This window comes from Pagrus pagrus, assembly GCF_965226575.1.
Source record: "Pagrus pagrus genome assembly, chromosome: 22".
Taxonomy (NCBI): domain Eukaryota; kingdom Metazoa; phylum Chordata; class Actinopteri; order Spariformes; family Sparidae; genus Pagrus; species Pagrus pagrus.
Window position 1 is genome coordinate 18,810,982 of NC_140204.1, and position 20,956 is coordinate 18,831,937.

Below are 20,956 nucleotides of genomic sequence, written 5' to 3' on the forward strand. Positions count from 1 at the left end.
TGAAGTAGAGGAACGGTTTGTTGAGGTGTAGCAACAATGCCTCAGCCTTTCAGATGTTTCCTCGAGGGACGGCCATGACAGAGTCAAAAAATAAAAATGTTTATGCTGGTTGTCTAGTTCCCCCTGTCCTATGCGTTTGTGTGTGTGTGTGTGTGTGTGTGTGTGTGTGTGTGTGTGTGTGTGTGTGTGAGTGTGTGTGTGTGTCTTTGTATGGTTATGTATGCATTTGTTAATTTTTTTAAATTTATTTATTTTTTTAATGTTAATTACTGTTGTTGTCTTTAATTGTCATAATTATTTTATTTTATTTTATTTTATTTTGTTTTTCTTTATTGATAATGTTTGTCGAGCTCCCTCGATACGTTCCCCTGTCTGGGCTATGTTTTTTGTTTGTCATGCATAATAATAATAATTAAAAAAAAATTGATAACAAAAAAAAAATTTTAAGCTGCAACTTGAAATGCAGCCCTGATTCAGGACGACATGCCACTGTTTCACATTCCTGGATGGACATCTCACAAAGCTCACTGGATTGTAGGTTTAGGGCTAGATAGATGTTTTTTAGTGAGTGGGGAAGTTTTAATCAGTAGTATTCCTGCAATATAGCTTCTGACCAGCAGGGGCAGCACTCAGCACAGAGTTGTTCAGCAACACTCCAGATTGTGAATGAGGAAGAAATCCATTAATCCTGCGAAGTACTGGAAGAAGACGAGTCGCCATTACTACGGCGGCATAACAACTTCTACTTTTACCTTCACTTTCAATGTAATGTCAGTTACTTCTAGGAAATCAGGAAGAACTAACTTGTCTGAGAGATACACTTTACATAGATTTCCTGAGCTAGCAGAGAACCAGGTTGTTCGCCAGAAGTGGATCAGGAATATCATAAATATTAGTGATTAATCATAATTATTGCTAATTGTAATTTTGACGCTGTAAGAGTTACATCCAGGCCTGATTGATATTTTGTTGCCACGCAATTAATAAAATAATCTTGAATAATTAAAAAAAGAAAAAAATACACAGTTTGCATTTACTTTAATAGCACAGATCTCTCTCATTCAGCATGGAACATGTTTTTTCCTCTTCTTTCTGCCAGTCCTTCATCAGGGCAACTTCGAATGAAACTCATGGTGAAATTGATTTTACGAGCATTATCATCTCCTTTATCAGCAGAGGAACTGTGATTTTGTATTAATGTTTCAATATTTATGCAAAATTTACATCTTTTTGTTAATGAGATGAGTTTTGTTGCTTCTTTTTTCACTTCTCTTGAAAAACTCTGCGTCTTTCCTTTGGACACAGATCAGTGTCCAGACCGACATGGTTGAGGAGTGAATGAGGTTCAGTCAGCTGTTTGACAGGAAGAGATAGTGCAGGGATGTCTGAGCAAAACTGACATGAAAATGAAGTTTGTAAAGTCAGAAATTTGTCAGTAAAACCTGACCTAGCCTCAGTCACAAAGAGATACACATGATATATTTGTACAGTTGGTTTGAAAAAAACAAAGTGTAGAAACAACCAGCAGGCAATGAATAGAAACCACAGGAAGACTGGTTTCCAGCTATAACCACACACATCAGACACCTAAAGGTGCAGCAAGAAGGATGCTGCTGAAGAGCTACCGCTAAACATTAACCCCTTCAGACACTGTTTCACTGCTTCACCCATCAGTTTACACAAACTGACCTTAGCAAGATGCTCAGTGTCTGCTTTGACACTTGCACATTCAAACATCAGAGCAGTTACTATGTGCATCTTTAAAGGAGAGATTTATAATACTTTTAGTTTAAAACATTCAACTGAGCCATGAGCTAATTAGCTAATGGTAGCAAGGCTTCAGCCAAAGATAGCTAGCAAAGGGCAGCAGTTGTCAGCTACTCTGCTGATATGTGATCAGTACCTTGATCACTACCTTTACTTCTACTTAAATGGCCGACTTGTTTTTGCAAAGTGACAGTACTTTAGTACAGTTTTTGGCTACTCTACCCACCTCATCCCCCACTGTCTCTGCACACTGACCTCTCAATAAGATAGCTAGCTGTGTAGGAAAGACTAAATGAAGAACAGAGCTGAGGAGAAAACTTGACTGTGGATTGTTTTCACTGCAGAAAAACACAGCAGAGTCAGGTATTAACAGATTACAGAAAGATTAAATTCTGGACCTCACTAATTAATAAGTCCTGACTACGGCCATGGCTCTACACTGCACATCCTAAAGACAGAGCATCACAACAAAACAACAGCAGGTGCAGCTCCATATACATCGAGGTTGATAACAGCCAGTAACAATGACATGCAGGCAGAATCCAAATCTTCATTAAAAACTGTTTTAAAAACGGTCCACCAAAGAAAAAGATTAGAGTGGTGGGCATTGGTTTGTCCACCCTCCTTGAGGGGAACATTCTGCATCAACATACATTTCCCTTAAAGTGGTTATGTGGTAAATTAGAGCACCAAGATGAGCTACACAGTAGCACCCGCCTCCTTTTGTTGAGAGCACCCTCCTTGGAGCACAGTTGAGTTACGGACTTTACAGAGCTTCAGACGCACAACGATGAACTTCACCGTGATAACAGTGTTGATTCTCTGCAGCCTCAGTAAGTTCTGGCATTGAATCACTTTCTGCAGCTCCTTCAGTAACTGTGCTGAATTCTCTAAACCAGCAGAAGTAGAATTATTTACTTATTATTACATGTATTCTGACGTTTCCTCATACTGGTACTGCTGTTTGTTTCAGGCTGGATCTCTGCCTCAGTCTCTCAGTCTCAGACTGTGGAGGCTCAGCCTGGTGAAGAAGTCACACTGAAGTCCAACATCATCTATAACAAACACAGGGTGATATTCTGGTTCAGACTGGTCAACAGAACCGAGGTCAACTGTGTCTCTGTCATAATCAACTCAGGTGACGCTAAAAACTGCGAAGGAGTTCCAACAGTGAGATTTGACATGAGAAGCAACGACTCCACTGTCTCTCTGAAAATCAATTCTGTGGCTGAATCTGACGCTGGACTGTATTTCTGTGGAGTTTACTCTGACGGAATTCCAACTTTCACTTTAATACGTTTAAATGTCAAAGGTAAGGTCATTCTAAAGTCTTGTCTTGTCATTCTTTGTTCATTTATGTTTATTCTGTATTTCCATGTGTCTTCTTACAACACAGTAAACAAAGTGGCTGTTAAAACATTGACTAAATTTAATTATGATTTAAATCTGTCAAAACAAAATCAAGACTAATTTTATCTTTACTCTTTTCCTTCAAAAGGCAGCGATGAGACACATGGTGACGAGGACAGCAAAGGTAAAAGTGAGATTCTACTACAGATTTCTTTCATTGTGCAGATTATGAAATGTTTGAAGGTGAAACAGTTGAAGCTCAGTTTTTACTTTTACTTGGTCTCAAGCCTTTCAGGGTAAATTAGATTCTAACCTAACGATCTCTCTTGTAGGAGAGTCTGACGGAATAGCAAAGCTGACCAGTGTGATCCTGGGTGGTCTGACTGTTGTCCTTGTACTGGTCATCATTGGTCTGAGTGTGAAAGTCAGGAAACTTCAGACAGGTACTTTTTCAGTTACTGTCTCCGTCTTGTTGCCAGTGGAAATGCTTTAACTTTTGTCAATATGCTGGAAAACTGACCAGATGTCTTCTTTGTGTCACATAGCTGTTAAGGAAGACCAGAATCCAGAGCAAAGAGAGGTGAATCCAGTTTTAATATTTACTTTGTATATTGTTTGAGTTTTTGTATATATGTACTGTATATATTTGCATCTAAGAGGCCTATATATGGGCTGATTAGAAAATGAGACCTTCCCCGTGTCTCTTTGTTGCCTATACAAGCCTGTGGATGATTTGTTTAAGGTGTTTAATGCTGCTGGACTGTAGATTTATGTGTGAAGGATGTGTCTTTATGCACGCTCTCAAGCGCCTCATCTCAGTTTCCCTCTACGCTCCGTTAACACAGAGCAACAGTAGCTGACGTTAGTTTAGAAATGGTGTTTGCAACATTAAGGACCAGCTTCCAGCACAACACAGAGCCTCTTTAAAGTATGGATTGAAGGTAGTCTTACTGAGAACATTGTACTGTTTGTAACTCAATTCATTCAGAAGCTGTTATATTGAGGGAATTAAGATCCTGTAAGTCACCATATTAAGACTGTAAATACTCTTTTCACAGAATGTGGGCTGTGATGATGACGTGAACTACGCAACAGTTACAATTCGACCGAAAGCAAAAAGAAGAGAGCAGGAGCAAAATGCTATCTATGCTTCCACCAGATAGACTCAGCAGGCAACTGGAACTGATGCTATATTTTATGAAAATGCTTTGAGGCTTTTGTATGCCATGTTGATGAGAGCAATAACCACTCCTGCCAAAATATTTAAATCTGAAATAAAGATCAAGTACCTTCCCACTGCAGAGCTTTAATTCTCAGCATTTTATGTCTTTCAGTGTCTATTTAGCAAAAACACATGACCAGTATTTGACAGTGGAAGAGTCCGTATTGTCAGTAATGACTGTCCAGAGTCTCGTATAGTGAGACTTAGATGAAGGTCTGTAAAAGTGGAGGAGTGAGTGAGGTCCACCTCACTTGTTCAACAGGAAGAGGCAGCGCAGTGTGTTCTGAGCACAACTGAGGAGAAAACCATGAGGTCTGTTAGATCAACACGCTGTGAGAATGAAGTCTGAAATAAAGCAGTTACTGTTTTTGAAGAAAATCAATGTGGAAACTGGACATTTCAACTGTTACATGCCTTAAATAAAAAATATAATATATTTTTAAAAAATTGGTAGTTGTGTTTGTGAATATTTATGACACCCACATGCCTTTTGTTGCACCATGCACTGTGTTGACTGTCTGAGTCAGGGACCACATCTGTATCTTCACACTTCTGGCAGACTGACACCCATCTATCAAACTTATGATAAGTTGACCAATCAGAGTGACACTTTTACAGCCTGATATGAAACCATCCACAATACTCATATTACTAATAACTACTGAACAATAGAGGGAAATTAGTTACACTACTTGTTACATTAATATCTGTGATTCAGCAAAGATCCATCTGAAGTGCTTTCCAACAGCTCCATGGTTGCCGGCTGTTAACATGAGGGGAACTGCCATCTTGTTTCAATATGGTGTTAGAGTGCATTTTCAGGCAGTCTCTCCTACAACACATTCACAGTGTTGCAGCAGTTGTTCACACAATTGACAGAAATAGATGTGTGAACAAAGAAAAAAGAGAGAAGTTCAAACTCAGGCTCCTTCCTCACCTACAGTACAAAAAGCTGACCCTTCAAGGTGTGAACTGGGAGACCTGCCTTTGCCAGGCATCCATTTCGCTCATCCTGCAAAGAAGGGAGACACATTGTTTGAGAGGTAAGCACATTTAAGTTCAAAAAACAATTTTTTGCCCTGCAAAGTAAAATTTCTATGATCAAGGTTTTTTGATTGCTGTGTTTGAACATTATAGACAACTTTGAAAACAGTTCACACATGTTTTAGTGCTTTAGTAAGCTACACCATGAGTCTATACAGTCAACATAATGCTAGCTCAAAACAGCTGGGGGATGCATTTTATATGATATTTTACTATATATTACTTGATTGTATTTTTATTGTTATTGTAAATTGTATTCTTACATTTGATCACTAAAACTATGTGACATTCTTAATTTTAGACCAAAATCCATCATGCCACGCAAATACCAACAGAAGACTGACAGGGTTAGACAGGGTAAACTATCTTTAAGTAAACCACCCACACCACAAAACTTGGAAGTTCATATTTCCCTGCAGCATTGACAAGTGGGATGTTAAGTTGTAGCCCTAGTAGGCTGGATCTGTGAAGAGTAAGAGTCAGTTAGGTGTTCATGTGATGGTATTGGCCTTGTTATAGAAAAGTGGCCTTTGATGTTGTTAAAACTTCAAATAAACATTAAATAAGTAATTTTGTATTGAATTTGTCTTGCTTTTATATAGCATTATCGTTTGTGAGATTAAAATGATCTGTTTTACTTCAATTATCAATGGCACAATTTACCCCAGTGTATTCTCTCTAATGACACAACTTACCCCGCACCAGGGGCAAGTTGTGCCACAAAACCACTTTTTTTCTAAAGCTGTATTTCTCAAACAGTTTATTTAAGATCCAAAGTGATTGTTCCCAGGGATGCACAACATCCTAAACTATATGCACATATTTTAGTTGGAGCCATTACTGTAATCCCCTTGCTTTAAAGGCACTTTTAGTAAAAATTGGCACTACTTACCCCACTCCTCTATTAAACCTGTGAAAAGGTGGCTGAAGCAGAGCCTCATATGAAACCATCCACTCTGTGGGCTGTACATGTTTAAGACAGATCACAGCAGAAATACAGCAGGTGCATCTCCCATGCGTTTCATCTGTTATATGTACTCAGTTGTCTGGCCATTTTGTTTCAATATGGGTATTAGAGTGCATTTTCAGGCAGTCTCAGAAGACATTCATAGTGTTGCGCTCGGTTGTTCACACAATTGACAAAAAACAGCTGTGTGAACAAAGAAATAAGTGCAAACTGAGGCTCCTTTCTGACCTCCAAACAGCTGACACATCAGGCCGTGAACTGGGTGTGAATGTCAGATCTTTGGAGTAAGAAAGATGCAAAAATAGTTGAACAAGCACAGCATGTCTGATGGACAACACATCCTTATGCCTCAACGACTGAATAGACTGATTGGCAGTGTGTCAGGCCTTGTTCAAAAATAGGACTCAGATGCAGAGTGGAGAACAATCAAGCAGGCTTTATTTTGAAAAGATCACTTTTCAGCTCTTGAAACAGGGCAATAAAACAACGGCTATTAACTCTGGCAACTAGGCTATAAGGTTTCACAAAAGGTGAAACAACAGAAAATCACTCCGAAAGGAGGAAACAAAAAATATCAACTCTAACTACACTAGTGAGGAATATTTCTATGAAACTTAAACAGAAAACGCTCCAAAAGGAGGAAGAAAACAATGGGCTATAAAACTTCTACACTGGATCTGATCTAGCAAAATGTATAAACACAAAATCACTCATAAAATGAGGAAAATGAAAACACTGTAAAACAAACTGAACTCACCACTACGACTTGAAAATTTATCAAACAAAAAATCACTCTGTTTAAGAGGCGAAAAGGAAAACTCAAAATACTGACTTGAATATTCAGGATCAAAAACTAGACACGACAAGGTGCAAATGTCAGATAAATGACATTAATATTATATATTAATATATCCTACACAGTATTGTTTTTGTCTGTTAACGAGACATTCTAGTCCTACAGTGCCACCTTGTGGTCTGTTCCGCTTTTATTTTGAAATGCGCCGTTTTCTTCTTCTGAGGTTTTTGTGACGCTAAACTTGCTGCTGCACTCTTGTCACAATGTTGTGCTCCCGCATCGTCGGAGGAACGGTAAAAACTTCTAAACACACTAGTTATGTATCATTTTCATCTGTTTGAATCCTGTAAGGAAACAGTTTACATGGTGATTTACCTCATTATCTTTGTATTGTTCGTATCTGTTGTTTCTAAGAGCTCCGAACTGTGAGGTGTGTGTCGAGCTAAAGAGCATGCTAGCTGATGGTGGAAAGTCTTTAATTAGCGCCCTTGGAGAGCGGAATGAGGTATGAAAAAAGCGGAGTGTATTGTTACCAGATGAGATTTTGATATGAAAAGGGAGAATGTCATTAATTTGTTTATGAGTTAATTGCACATGTCAGCAGCATAAAAGCAGTATATTGTATTTCATTTAAGAGAAGCATGTGATACATTTGTCATAATAGCTTAAAAACATATTTCATATTTCATTGTTATGAGTTGGTTAAAATGATTTGTATCAAGTGTAAACATGATTAATATGTGAACATGATTTATGTGTGAATTATTTGTGAAACTACAAAGAAGCATTTTGTATTTCTTCTGTTTTATTCTGTAGTTTTCACGGTGTATGGTGTATGGTGCATGGTGCTTGTTGAGAGGAAGAAATAAATCAACACCCGTTTGAAACTCTCTGCGTCTTGAATAAATCCGAGGGGCCGCTACACAAGGCTTGGACAAGAGGCTGGAGATGCACGAACAAACAAGATGTCACTCCCGACACAGAAGACAGACGATCCCAAAGACACACCACTCAGGTCCAGCTCACGTGAAAGAAAGCTAACAGAGAAAGGCCAAGAGATGCATGACCAAGACATCAAAAAACGTGAGAAAGCATTCAACAAGACCTATGACTCTTGGAAGCTGGTAGCAAGGGAGACTAGGACAAAACTAAAAGCCCTCTGCTCATTAGAAGACCTGAATAAATTACAGCAAGACATTCAAGCAAAGCATGATGACGTAGGCCAGCAGTATGAACCTATCCTACGTAACAGTAACACCACGCCAGAGATTGTCAAAAAAATGGATGCCTGTGTTACACTAACAAAGGAAATTTGTGACCTCATAAGTAACCGTCTAGAGACTATTAATCAAGACTATAATGACCAACTTGAGAAGGAAAGGGTAAGAGAAATATTAAACAAAGATGAATATGGCTCTGTCTTTGGCCACACCAAAACTGAAACTGTAAGCTCAGCAGAGTTGTCAGAGAGATTGAGCAACCACTCCAGCTCAGCCAGTACCCACAGTAGTAGAGTAGATGCACAAGCAGAGCTTGCTGCTAAGCTAGAACAATCAAAAGCCATAAAGGACATGGAATGGAATGGAAACTTAAGGAGGCAAAAATGTTGTCAGAAATGAAACAAAAGGAGGTGGAAATGCAACAACAGTTGGAACAAGAGAGAGCAAAATTGCAGCAGTTACAAGCAGCAAAAGACGTCGCTATAGCAGCAGCTCGTGTGAGCGCATATGACGATTTTGAAGGTTTCGAGAACCATGATGAGGAGATTAATGACAAAACTAGCTCTGCTTGCTACAGAATGGAAACTACACCTCACTTGAATCCAGATGCTGCATCATTCCAACCTCACCAAGCAGCTCCTGAAGTGACCATGACCCAAGAGTCTGTCAGTCTAGCCCAAGCAATCGCCAGTTCATTAAGCATGAACCACTTGCCGGTTCCTGAACCAACCACGTTCACTGGTGACCCTTTAAGGTTTACAGATTGGAAGATGTCATTCATGGCTCTTATTGACAGAAAACCCCTCCCACCAACTGAGAAGATGTTTTATCTAAAAAATTATCTTGCTGGAGAGGCGCGCAAAGCTGTAGAAAGTTTCTTTTATCGAGATTCAGAGAACGCATACAATGGAGCATGGAGAGTCTTACAGGACAGATATGGGAACCCGTTCATCCTGCAAAAGGCTTTCCGAGATAAGCTCATGAGATGGCCAAAGATCAACACAAACGACCCTCTAGCACTACGAGAGTTCGCTGACTTCCTCCAAGGCTGCACTGAGGCGATCCCACACATAAAAGGACTATCTATCCTTAACGATTGTGAGGAAAACCACAAGTTGCTCAAAAAACTACCAGAATGGATCGTGCGCAAGTGGAGTCGAATTGTTGTAGAGGAACTTGACACATCAGGAAGCTATCCAGATCTTGCATGCTTCACAGAGTTCCTGAGCAAAGAGGCACGGATAGCTTGTAACCCTATTGCTTCTCCATTGTTGATAAATTTCAAGGCCACAGATGAAAGATCACCAAAGAGAGCCAAAGCTTTCAACACAAATGCACAAACAAAGAGTTTCGCTCAGGAGAAGCAAGAAACAAATAGCAGTAAACCAAAATCACCTTGCTCCGTCTGTAAAAGTGAAGCTCATAACATCACCAAGTGTCCCACCTTAGCAGCGAAGAGTGGTGAAGACAAAAAGGCATTCATCCATGAAAATCGGCTTTGCTTCGGATGCCTGAGAAAGGGTCACATGACTAAAGAGTGTAAGAGGCGTCACACATGCAACATATGCAGCCGTCGGCACCCAACCTGCTTGCACGAAGACAGGAAACAAAGACCTGTGGAAGCAACAACGAATAGCTCCACTTCCACAGAAGAACATGCAAGCCAGGAAACGCACAAGGTTGTATCCCATACATCAACACAACATGCTTCTGCTACCTCAAGTATCGTCCCAGTCCTTGTATCTTCAGTACAAGAGCCACACAGAGAAGTACTTACATATGCAATACTGGACACACAGAGTGACTCAACGTTTGTCTTAGAAGATGTAATTGACAAGCTAAATGTTGATGCCCAACCAGTAAAACTGAAACTTAGTACTATGACGGCTATTGACACGATCATATCTAGCAAGAACGTCCATGGTCTACAAGTTCGAGGACTGCACTCTAAGAACCACATCCAACTACAACAGGCCTACAGCCGTGACTTTATACCAGTGGACAAGTCTTACGTCCCAACGAAGGAAACAGCATTACTGTGGCCTCATCTCAGACACTTGGCAGATAAGCTACCACCCCTTCAAGACTGTGATGTAGGGCTCTTAATTGGATATGACTGTCCATCAGCACTAGCTCCTCTTGAGGTTATAGTTGGTGACAAAAATCAACCGTTTGCACAGAGATCTGAACTAGGATGGAGTATCGTAGGCTCATCAAACCCCCACCTAGACAGACAAGGAAGTCAGAGCTTTGTGCATCGGCTCACAGTAAAAGAACTGCCAATTCCATCGGCGCCAGATGTTCTAAAAGCTCTAGAATCAGACTTCATCGAGAGAACTTATGAAGATAAATATGTGTCTCAGGATGATGTTCATTTCATACAGTTCCTCAGTGACCACATCACACAGAAGAAAGACGGACATTGTGAGATGCCCCTCCCTTTCAAGGGCAACAGTCCACCCAATCTACCAAACAACAAGAGGCTAGCCACAGTTCGCCTGCAAAGTCTTAAGAAGAAATTAAAGACCAATAAACAATATTACGATCAATACAAAACATTCATGGAAGAAACAATTAATAAGGGTGATGCAGAGCCTGCCCCTACAACATCTGAGGGAGAGACAGAGTGGTACCTTCCACATCACGGCATCTATCACCCCAGAAAACCGGACAAGCTGAGAGTCGTATTCGACTGTTCGGCCAAATTCCATGGTGTTTCTTTAAACGACACTCTACTAACTGGACCTGATCTAATCAACCCTCTGGTAGGAGTTCTTTGCCGCTTCATGAAGGAGGCCGTCGCGATTATCTGTGACATCGAAAGAATGTTTTATCAGTTCTCCGTCACTCCTGAATCCCGGAATTATCTGAAATTCCTCTGGTGGAAAGGTGGAGATTTGGAGAAGGAACCACAGGAGTACAGGATGACGGTTCATCTATTCGGAGCCGCCTCGTCTCCAGGATGTGCCAATTTTGGCTTGAAACATCTGGCACGGCAACACAAAGCTACCTATCCACTGGCATCAACATTTGTGGAGAAAAACTTTTATGTTGATGACGGGCTAGTCAGCGTCCCATCGGTCGAGGAAGCCAAGAAACTGATCACTGAGTCACAGGAGTTGTGCAAAAGAGGAGGCCTACGTCTTCATAAATTCAACTCAAATGAGGAAGCAGCCCTCGCCTGCTTAGATCCCTCAGAAAGAGCAGCAACCATCGAACCTCTGGGACTGGATCCAACCCTATCAGAGCGTGCACTCGGCATTCAATGGTCGATTAAAATTGACACTTTCAGCTTTAACATCAGCTTGAAAGATCAGCCTTCAACCCGGCGTGGTTGCCTGTCTGTCGTTGCCTCTCTTTATGATCCACTTGGATTCACTGCTCCATTCAGCCTAATTGGAAAGCGTATCCTTCAAGAGCTGTGTCACAGAGGCATCGGATGGGATGATCCACTCCCAGAAGATATGAGACCACGGTGGGAGGAGTGGATAAATGGTCTTCACAAGTTGAAAGAGGTTTCAATCCCAAGATGTTACCACCCATATGACTTTCATAACATTGTCAGAGTAGAGTTGCACCATTTTTCGGATGCCAGCTGCGTGGGATACGGTGCATGTTCTTACCTCAGGTACAAAAATGACAAAGATGAGGTACACTGCAGTCTTGTGTTGGCGAAAGCAAGGGTTGCACCCTCAAAGGTCACAAGTATCCCGAGACTAGAACTCACGTCAGCTGTGGTTTCTACAAAAGTCAGTGTCATGTTAAAAAGTGAACTTGACATAAAGATTGATGAAGAGGTTTTCTGGACAGATTCGTAAGTTGTGCTTGGGTACATTAACAATGATGCCCGTAGGTTCCACATATTTGTTGCAAACCGTGTTCAGTTAATAAGGGATAACAGTGATCCCAGTCAGTGGCACTATGTGGACACCACAGAAAACCCAGCCGATCACGCATCCCGAGGTCTTCGTGCTTCAGACATTCATTCAACAAACTGGCTGCGGGGACCAAAGTTTCTCTGGGAGCGTGAATTACATCTAACACCCAGTGCTCCAACAGAATTACTCGTTGGGGATCCTGAAGTCAAGACAATTCAGGTGCTTGCAACCGAAACCAAAAACTGCAATGACATCCTCATGCGTCTGAGTCAGTTCTCCTCTTGGACAACAATTCTTAAGGTGGTTGCGAGAATCAAGAGACTGGGGTCTAAACAGAAACAACACAGTGAGCATGTGACTGTTAAGGAGCGTGAGAAGGCTGCTGACGAAGTGATAAAGATCGTACAGCAGCAAGCCTTCCCCCATGAGGTACAGGTGCTTCAGGGTGAAAAGGACCTTCCAAACTGAAGCTCTCTTTTCAGTCTCGACCCCATCTGGTCTGAAGGACTCCTCCGTGTTGGTGGGAGATTGAAACAGTCATCGCTCTGTCACAAAGTCAAGCACCCAGTCATCTTACCAAATGACAGCCACATCACCAAGCTGATTGTGTCCCATTTCCACGCTAAGACATGCCATCAGGGCCGAAGCCAGACTTTAATGGAACTTCGGGCCAATGGATTCTGGGTAATTGGTGGGAGCATGCTGGTTGCTAAGCTGATACACACTTGTGTGCTTTGCAGGAAACTTCGACGGCCGACAGAGAGGCAGCGAATGGCCGAACTTCCCAAAGAACGCGTCGAAGCCTCAGCACCTTTCACATACAGCGGCATGGACTGTTTCGGCCCTTTCATTGTAAAGAAAGCCCGCAAAGAATACAAAAGATATGGCTTGATTTTCACATGTCTGTACTCTAGAGCTGTTCATATCGAAATGCTCGAAGATTTGTCAACAGACTTATTCATCAACTCATTGAGATGCTTCATCAGCCTGAGAGGAACTGTTCAACAACTACGCTGTGACCAAGGCTCTAATTTTGTTGGTGCCAGAAATGAGTTCAAGGAAGCACTTAAGCAATGTGACACTAAGCTACTGGAAATCTTCCTGACTGAGAAGCAGTGCAAATTTGTCTTCAATGCCCCTTCTGACAGTCAAGCAGGCGGTGTCTGGGAACGCCAGATCAGAACCGTTAGAAATGTGCTGAACGCCACCTTTGCACAGTGCCCAGGTCGACTTGATGACGCCTCCCTCAGAACATAGCTATATGAGGCCATGGCTATTGTTAACAGCCGCCCTTTAACAGTGGATGGAATCAATGATCCTCAGGCACTGGAGCCTATAACACCGAATCACCTCATTATGATGAAATCTAAAGTTGCTCTTCCTCCCCCTGGAGTATTTGTCAAGGAGGACCTGTATGCAACAAAGAGGTGGAGAAGAGTTCAGTATCTTATCGAACAGTTCTGGAGTCGCTGGAAAAAAGAGTACCTGCTGAACATATCCACGAGACAGAAATGGCACTTGCCTCAGCGCAACCTGAAAGTGAATGACATTGTCATTGTTAAAGACGACAATCTCCCAAGAAATCAGTGGCAACTTGGACGAGTGATTGAGACTGTTCAAAGTAGCGATGGCTTAGTTCGTCGAGTGAAAGTGCAAGTTGGGGAGAGGAAACCTCATAAAAAACAAGATCCTCCCTCCAAGCCCTCAGTTATTGAGAGACCAGTCAAAAAATTGGTGCTCCTCCTTGAAAACTGACTAGAACAAAGCGACTGACAACACTGCACACTGTTTATTATATGTGATGCTATATAGTCAAAATCCCTGATAGCTTAACTTGAGGCTATTCATTTCTTAGAGTCGAGAAATCCTGTACAATTCATTTACTCCTTGTGTATTTGTTCATTCATTGTGCTAGGATTTGGTGGGAGTGTAAATGTCAGATAAATGACATTAATATTATATATTAATATATCCTACACAGTATTGTTTTTGTCTGTTATCAAGACATTCTAGTCCTACAGTGCCACCTTGTGGTCTGTTCCGCTTTTATTTTGAAATGCGCCGTTTTCTTCTTCTGAGGTTTTTGTGACGCTAAACTTCCTGCTGCACTCTCGTCACAATGTTGTGCTCCCGCATCGTCGGAGGAACGGTAAAAACTTCTAAACACACTAGTTATGTATCATTTTCATCTGTTTGAATCCTGTAAGGAAACAGTTTACATGGTGATTTACCTCATTATCTTTGTATTGTTCGTATCTGTTGTTTCTAAGAGCTCCGAACTGTGAGGTGTGTGTCGAGCTAAAGAGCATGCTAGCTGATGGTGGAAAGTCTTTAAATAGCGCCCTTGGAGAGCGGAATGAGGTATGAAAAAAGCGGAGTGTATTGTTACCAGATGAGATTTTGTTATGAGAAGGGAGAATGTCATTAATTTGTTTATGAGTTAATTGCACATGTCAGCAGCATAAAAGCAGTATATTGTATTTCATTTAAGAGAAGCATGTGATACATTTGTCATAATAGCTTAAAAACATATTTCATATTTCATTGTTATGAGTTGGTTAAAATGATTTGTATCAAGTGTAAACATGATTAATATGTGAACATGATTTATGTGTGAATTATTTGTGAAACTACAAAGAAGCATTTTGTATTTCTTCTGTTTTATTCTGTAGTTTTCACGGTTTATGGTGCATGGTGCTTGTTGAGAGGAAGAAATAAATCAACACCCGTTTGAAACTCTCTGCGTCTTGAATAAATCCGAGGGGCCGCTACACAAGGCTTGGACAAGAGGCTGGAGATGCACGAACAAACGAGACATTCTGGCACAGGACAAAGGGAGACGCGGACTATAAGATACATGGGGGTAATGGGGAACAGGTGGAAACAATCAGGGATCAGGGATGACGTCAGACTGATGACACAGGAGGAAGGGCAAGTGACCTGAAACGAGAGGAGAGTTACTTTTCAAAATAAAACATGAAATTCACAAGACAAAACACCAAGAAAAGGACATCCCTCACCGCGGTGTGACACAGTGACTCCCAAAACAACATGATCGTAGGACCTTGCAGAACCTTGCAAAGGTGGCTGAGTTCCTGAGCTGCTGCTTCTCACTCACATGTGTGTGCCCATCCTATCTGTTGACATGGAGTTTGCCTTTAACAATAATAATAATAACGATATTAATATCTTGGTTTTATACAGCGCCTTTCAAGAGACCTAAGTACGCTTTACATCAGGGAGGACGCAGAAAAAATGATAATAATCAGAAATCAGCTCAGTCAGAAAAGAGGGATGGTTGGGTGGATGACAGAGTGGGATGGACTGATGTAGAGTAGACAGAGTTAGCTGAGGTTGTAGGCCTTGGTGAACAGGTAGTGCTTCAGGTGTTTTTTGAAGGTGTCCAGAGATGAAGGATTGTGGATATGAGAAGGGACAGAGTTCCACAAAAGTTTGCAGCTGGGTGTGGAGGGGTTGAAACGGAGCCAGAATCTGAGGACTGCAGCTTCCAGGATGGGTTACAGGGGTGGAGGAGGTCCGTTAGGGACTGGGGGACAAGGGCATGGAGAGATTTGTAGGTCAGAAGGAGGATTTTGTAATGGAGGCAGGACTTAACGGGGAGCCAATGGAGTTGAATGACGGTGGGGGTGAAGTGCTGCCGAGGTCTGGTGCGGCTGAGAACACTCGGAGCTGAGTTTTGCACATATTGGAGCCTGTCCAGAGCCTTGCTGGGGAACCCAAACAGGACACCATTGCAATAGTCGAAATGGAAGGTAATGAAGGAATGGACGAGGGTTTCTGCCACAGAGTTGGAGAGTGATGACCCGAGAATAGAAATGTTTTTTAGATGGTTAAAAGCTTATTGGGTGATGGATTTGATGTGGGCCTCCAAAGAGAGGGTAGAGTCCAGGATGACGCACAGGTTGCAGAAATTTGGGGAGTGGGAGATGGAGCCGCCTTCCACATCAAGGAAGAGATCTCCAACCTTCCAGGCAGCAGAAAGCAGGAGGGGGAAAGAGAGGGAGGGAAGGAGAGAGAGTGCACAGGAAACAAACTGCCTTTCACCTGTTGTGTGTATCCTCTTCATGCCTGTGACATATTCTACAGATACAGACATTAAAACTGTAGTGAAATGCTGGTATGATCTCCATGTGACTGCCTACAGGTCATATACAGGTCTATGTTTGCTGAGAACCACGTGTGTGTCACAGTAAAAATAGGCAAGATTCCTAATCCCTAGATTACGCGACGCTGCAGCCTCCTTTTGACACGCGCATGAGAAGCGCGACTCCACTACCAGTGTGGCTGCTCTCACCTATTAATATGGATTTCAAAATGAAAAGCAAGAGGTAACAGCACGCACATGTGCAGCTCACGCATCCAGTGTTACTCACATTCATTCTTCTACTTACAGCTTGTTGCCGCTATTTTATGAAAACACTATTTTATGGGAAAACTCGCCGGAGATGCATCTGCAATATCACCACAAACATCAAGTCAGAGTGGAGACAAGGAGAGGAGGAAGACTGGATAGCAAGTAGAGTGAAGGAGAACGGCTGTTCTGATTGGACAGATCCGTCTGGTCTGTAGTGTTTCTGTAATATACTTATATATAGCAGCTCCATATACATCGACATTGATAACAGCCAGTAACAATGACATGCAGGCAGAATCCAAATCTTTATTAAAAAATGACTTCATGTTTTGAAAACGGTCCAAAAAAAAAAAGATTAGAGTGGTGGGCATTGGTTTGTCCACCCTCCTTGAGGGGAACATTCTGCATCAACACACACTTCCCTTAAAGTGGTTATGTGGTAAATTAGAGCACCAAGATGAGCTACACAGTAGCACCCGCCTCCTTTTGTTGAGAGCACCCTCCTTGGAGCACAGTTGAGTTACGGACTTCACAGAGCTTCAGACGCACAACGATGAACTTCAGCGTGATAACAGTGTTGATTCTCTGCAGCCTCAGTAAGTTCTGGCATTGAATCACTTTCTTCAGCTTCTTCAGTAACTGTGCTGAATTCTCTAAACCAGCAGAACTAGAATTATTTACTTATTATTACATGTATTCTGACGTTTCCTCATACTGGTACTGCTGTTTGTTTCAGGCTGGATCTCTGCTTCAGTCTCTCAGTCTCAGACTGTGGAGGCTCAGCCTGGTAAGAAAATCACACTGAAGTCCAACATCATCTCCAAAAATGGCGCAGTGATATTCTGGTTCAGACTGGTCAACAGAACTGAGGTCAGCTGTGTCTCTGTCAAGATCAACTCAGGCAACGCTCAAAACTGCAAAGGATTTCCAACAGGGAGGTTTGAAATGAGAGACGTCAACTCCACTGTCTCTCTGAAAATCAATTCTGTGGCTGAATCTGACGCTGGACTGTATTTCTGTGGATTTTACCATGGCGGAATTCCAACTTTCAGTTTGATACGTTTAAATGTCAAAGGTAAGGTCATTCTAAAGTCTTGTCTTGTCTTTGTTTGTTCATTTATGTTTATTCTGTATTTCCATAATTGTCTTCTTACAACACAAAAAAACAAAATGGCTGTTAAAACATTGGCAAATTTAATTAGGATGTAAATCTGTCAACAAAATCAAGACTAATTTTATCTTTACTCTTTTTCTTTAAAAGGCAGCGATGAGCCACATGGTGACGAGGACAGCAAAGGTAAAAGTGAGATTCTACTACAGATTTCTTTCATTGTGCAGATTGTGAAATGTTTGAAGGTAAAACAGTTGAAGCTCAGTTTTTCCTTTTACTTGGTCTCAAGCCTTTCAAAAAATTAGATTCTGACTTAACGATGTCTCTTGTAGGAGAGTCTGACGGAATAGCAAAGCTGACCAGTGTGATCCTGGGTGGTCTGACTGTTGTCCTTGTACTGGTCATCATTGGTCTGAGTGTGAAAGTCAGGAAACTTCAGACAGGTACTTTTTCAGTTACTGTCTCCGTCTTGTTGCCAGTGGAAATGCTTTAACTTTTGTCAATATGCTGGAAAACTGACCAGATGTCTTCTCTGTGTCACATAGCTGTTAAGGAAGACCAGAATCCAGAGCAAAGAGAGGTGAATCCAGTTTTAATATTAACTTTATATATTGTTTGAGTTTTTGTATGTATGTACTGTATATATTTGCATCTATGTGGACTATATATGGGCTGATTACAAGCCTGTGGATGATTTGTTTAAGGTGTTTAATGCTGCTGGACTGTAGATTTATGTGTGAAGGATGTGTCTTTATGCACGCTCTCAAGTGCCTCGTCTCAGTTCCCCTCTCCGCTCCGTTAACACAGAGCAACAGTAGCTGACGTTAGTTTAGAAATGGTGTTTGCAACATTAAGGACCAGCTTCCAGCACAACACAGAGCCTCTTTAAAGTATGGATTGAAGGTAGTCTTACTGAGAACATTGTACTGTTTGTAACTGAATTCATTCAGAAGCTGTTATATTGAGGGAATTAAGATCCTGTAAGTCACCATATTAAGACTGTAAATACTCTTTTCACAGAATGTGGGCTGTGATGATGACGTGAACTACGCAGCAGTGACAATTCGACCGAAAGCAAAAAGAAGAGAGCAGGAGCAAAATGTTATCTATGCTTCCACCAGATAGACTCAGCAGGCAACTGGAACTGATGCTATATTGTATGAAAATGCTTTGAGCTATTGTACGCCATGTTGATGAGAGCAGTAACCACTCCTGCCAAAACATTTAAATCTGAAATAAAGATCAAGTGCCTTCCCACTGCAGAGCTTTAATTCTCAGCATTTTATGTCTTTCAGTGTCTATTTAGCAAAAACACATGACCAGTATTTGACAGTGGAGGAGTCCGTATTGTCAGTAATGACTGTCCAGAGTCTCGTATAGTGAGACTTAGATGAAGGTCTGTTAAAGTGGAGGAGTGAGTGAGGTACACATCACTTGGTTGACAGGAAGAGGCAGCACAGTGTGTTCTGAGCACAACTGAGGTGAAAATGTTGAGGCCTGTTAGATCAAAGCTTTCTAATAAAAGAAGCTGAAAGGAAGCAGTGAATACTGACTGACTTTCCTCTGTAACAGAGACAAAAGGTAACATTTAAGGTGATGTGAGGACTATATAGTAGATACTGATGAGTTACAAGAGATCAGACTGGGAGAAACTATATTAATGAATCATTAGGTAATGATTAGTTGTTTAATATCTGTGAATCAACATACTACTTTATTCATGAGTTTGTCCTGAGTAACTATGAATCAGCCACTGAGAGAAACAAACTAGTGACTACTCAGTAATTGCTTATTACTTAATCATTAGTTACCCTTTTTGTGCCCCCTTAAGTAAACTGATACATAATACTGAGTAGTTTGAGTGGCAGGTTTGGAGCAGCAGGTTCTGTAGCAGTCGAAATTTACAGTATCTTTAAGGTGTCAGCATGTACAGTATATGTGGTGTGAATATAATGATAAAAATACGTTGAGGAGAGTGAACACCACTGAACACCAAACTGGGACTGAACACAGCCTTCAGGCGATGGAGGTCAGTTTGAGTGAGGACGAGGACTATGACTTCAGGGACACGGCAGGTGAGGAGAGTCAGACGGTGAATCGGTGGATTTTGGACTTATTTTGACCAAACTGGGGTGATTGATGAAAGACAAACCAAGACTGTTCTAGTCAGTTTTATTTGAAAAATGTGCAAATTTTAATGGAGAGACTTTCACGACAGTGAAGCTCGTCTTAGTCGGTTGTATGACAGTTTTATGTTTCGGTTAAATGTAGGCAGATGTTTATTTTCAATAAAAAAAAACCTTTTCAATCAAAGGAAAAAAGTGGTTGAATGCAAAAATATAGTTGAGACTCAAAAAAATGCATTTGATCACTGTTTTTCTTTGATTGAAAATGTTTTCTTTGATGGAAGTGAAGGTTTTTTGGTTTGAAGCAACTTTTTTGATTGAAGTAATGTTGTTTTTTCTTTGGGCCATATTATGGGTAGGACATTTGTGTCTTTATAATTCAATCAAAAAAGAAGTTGCTTCAAACAAAAACAAAAAAATTTCAATTAAAAAATATCACTTCAATCAAAAAAAAAACTTTTTCAATCATAGAAAAAAGTTTTTGAATGCAAAAAATTTATTTATTTTTTTGATTGAAAAAGTTTTGTTGTTTTGTGTTTGGGCCATATTATGGGTAGCACATTTGTGTCTTAATTATTCAATTAAAAAAAAAAAAATCACTTCAAATCGAAAAAAAATATTTTCAATAAAAAAATGATTTTTTGCATTTGAGTTTTTTCTTTGATTGAAAAGTTTTTCTTTTATTGAAAATATATATATATATTGATTGAAGCAACCTTTTTTTGGATTGAATAATAAAGACACAAATCTACCTTCATGGCAGACAGACTCAGAGAGGTTCAGAGTTGAACTAATGCTTTTATCATATTAATCTGCTGTTGTGTTCTTTGTTGGCTGGAGTTCACATGTTATTATTGCAAAATGGTCAAATAACAAAATTACTAAATAGCTGACTTTTCAGAGTGCTTGTTCTATCATGTCTTGCTAGTTTTGTCTGACCTTGGTCACTGTCCAGATAGACCATAGATAGATAGAGGTCTACAGCAGTGGAGGAGTGAGTGAGGTCCACCTCACTTGTTCAACAGGAAGAGGCAGCGCAGTGTGTTCTGAGCACAACTGAGGAGAAAACCATGAGGTCTGTTAGATCAACACGCTGTGAG

At 40.9% G+C, this 20,956-nt stretch overlaps 2 protein-coding genes and 1 long non-coding RNA gene across 4 annotated transcripts; all 3 read left to right on the top strand.

Annotated features, from left to right (window-relative positions):
- Positions 1–2,911: 2,911 nt before the first annotated feature.
- On the top strand, positions 2,912–4,280 carry LOC311251312 (uncharacterized protein; the record flags this gene model as incomplete). The annotated part of the gene is made up of 5 exons (XM_084343693.1): positions 2,912–3,079; positions 3,266–3,301; positions 3,450–3,560; positions 3,663–3,697; positions 4,176–4,280. The coding sequence occupies exons 1-5, from the start codon at positions 2,950–2,952 to the stop codon at positions 4,278–4,280; spliced, it is 417 nt and encodes a 138-aa protein (XP_084199819.1). The 5' UTR covers positions 2,912–2,949.
- Positions 4,281–7,383: 3,103 nt separating this feature from the next.
- Positions 7,384–8,088, top strand: LOC311251422. Its single transcript, XR_014621401.1, has 3 exons — positions 7,384–7,439; positions 7,561–7,651; positions 7,963–8,088. It is a non-coding gene; the product is annotated as an uncharacterized lncRNA (long non-coding RNA).
- Positions 8,089–16,283: 8,195 nt separating this feature from the next.
- Positions 16,284–19,020, top strand: LOC311251185 (uncharacterized protein). 2 transcript variants are annotated; one of them, XM_084343534.1, is made up of 6 exons: positions 16,284–17,406; positions 17,511–17,694; positions 17,881–17,916; positions 18,063–18,173; positions 18,276–18,310; positions 18,751–19,020. In XM_084343534.1, exons 1-6 carry the CDS (start codon positions 17,311–17,313, stop codon positions 18,853–18,855), a joined length of 567 nt encoding a protein of 188 aa, XP_084199660.1. In that variant the 5' UTR covers positions 16,284–17,310; the 3' UTR covers positions 18,856–19,020. The 2 variants fall into 2 exon arrangements, with proteins under 2 accessions (XP_084199660.1, XP_084199659.1); XM_084343533.1 differs by having other exon boundaries at positions 16,284–17,215; positions 17,356–17,694.
- The last annotated feature ends 1,936 nt before the right edge of the window (positions 19,021–20,956 follow it).

What these genes read in the sequence shown, in the direction of transcription:
- LOC311251185 (XM_084343533.1), top strand. Translation starts at nt 17,173, where the DNA reads ATGAACTTCAGCGTGATAACAGTGTTGATTCTCTGCAGCCTCA. An exon ending in GTTGATTCTCTGCAGCCTCA is followed by an intron (nt 17,216 to 17,355) that starts GTAAGTTCTGGC and finishes TGTTTGTTTCAG; the next exon opens with GCTGGATCTCTGCTTCAGTC. An exon ending in TGGTGACGAGGACAGCAAAG is followed by an intron (nt 17,917 to 18,062) that starts GTAAAAGTGAGA and finishes TGTCTCTTGTAG; the next exon opens with GAGAGTCTGACGGAATAGCA.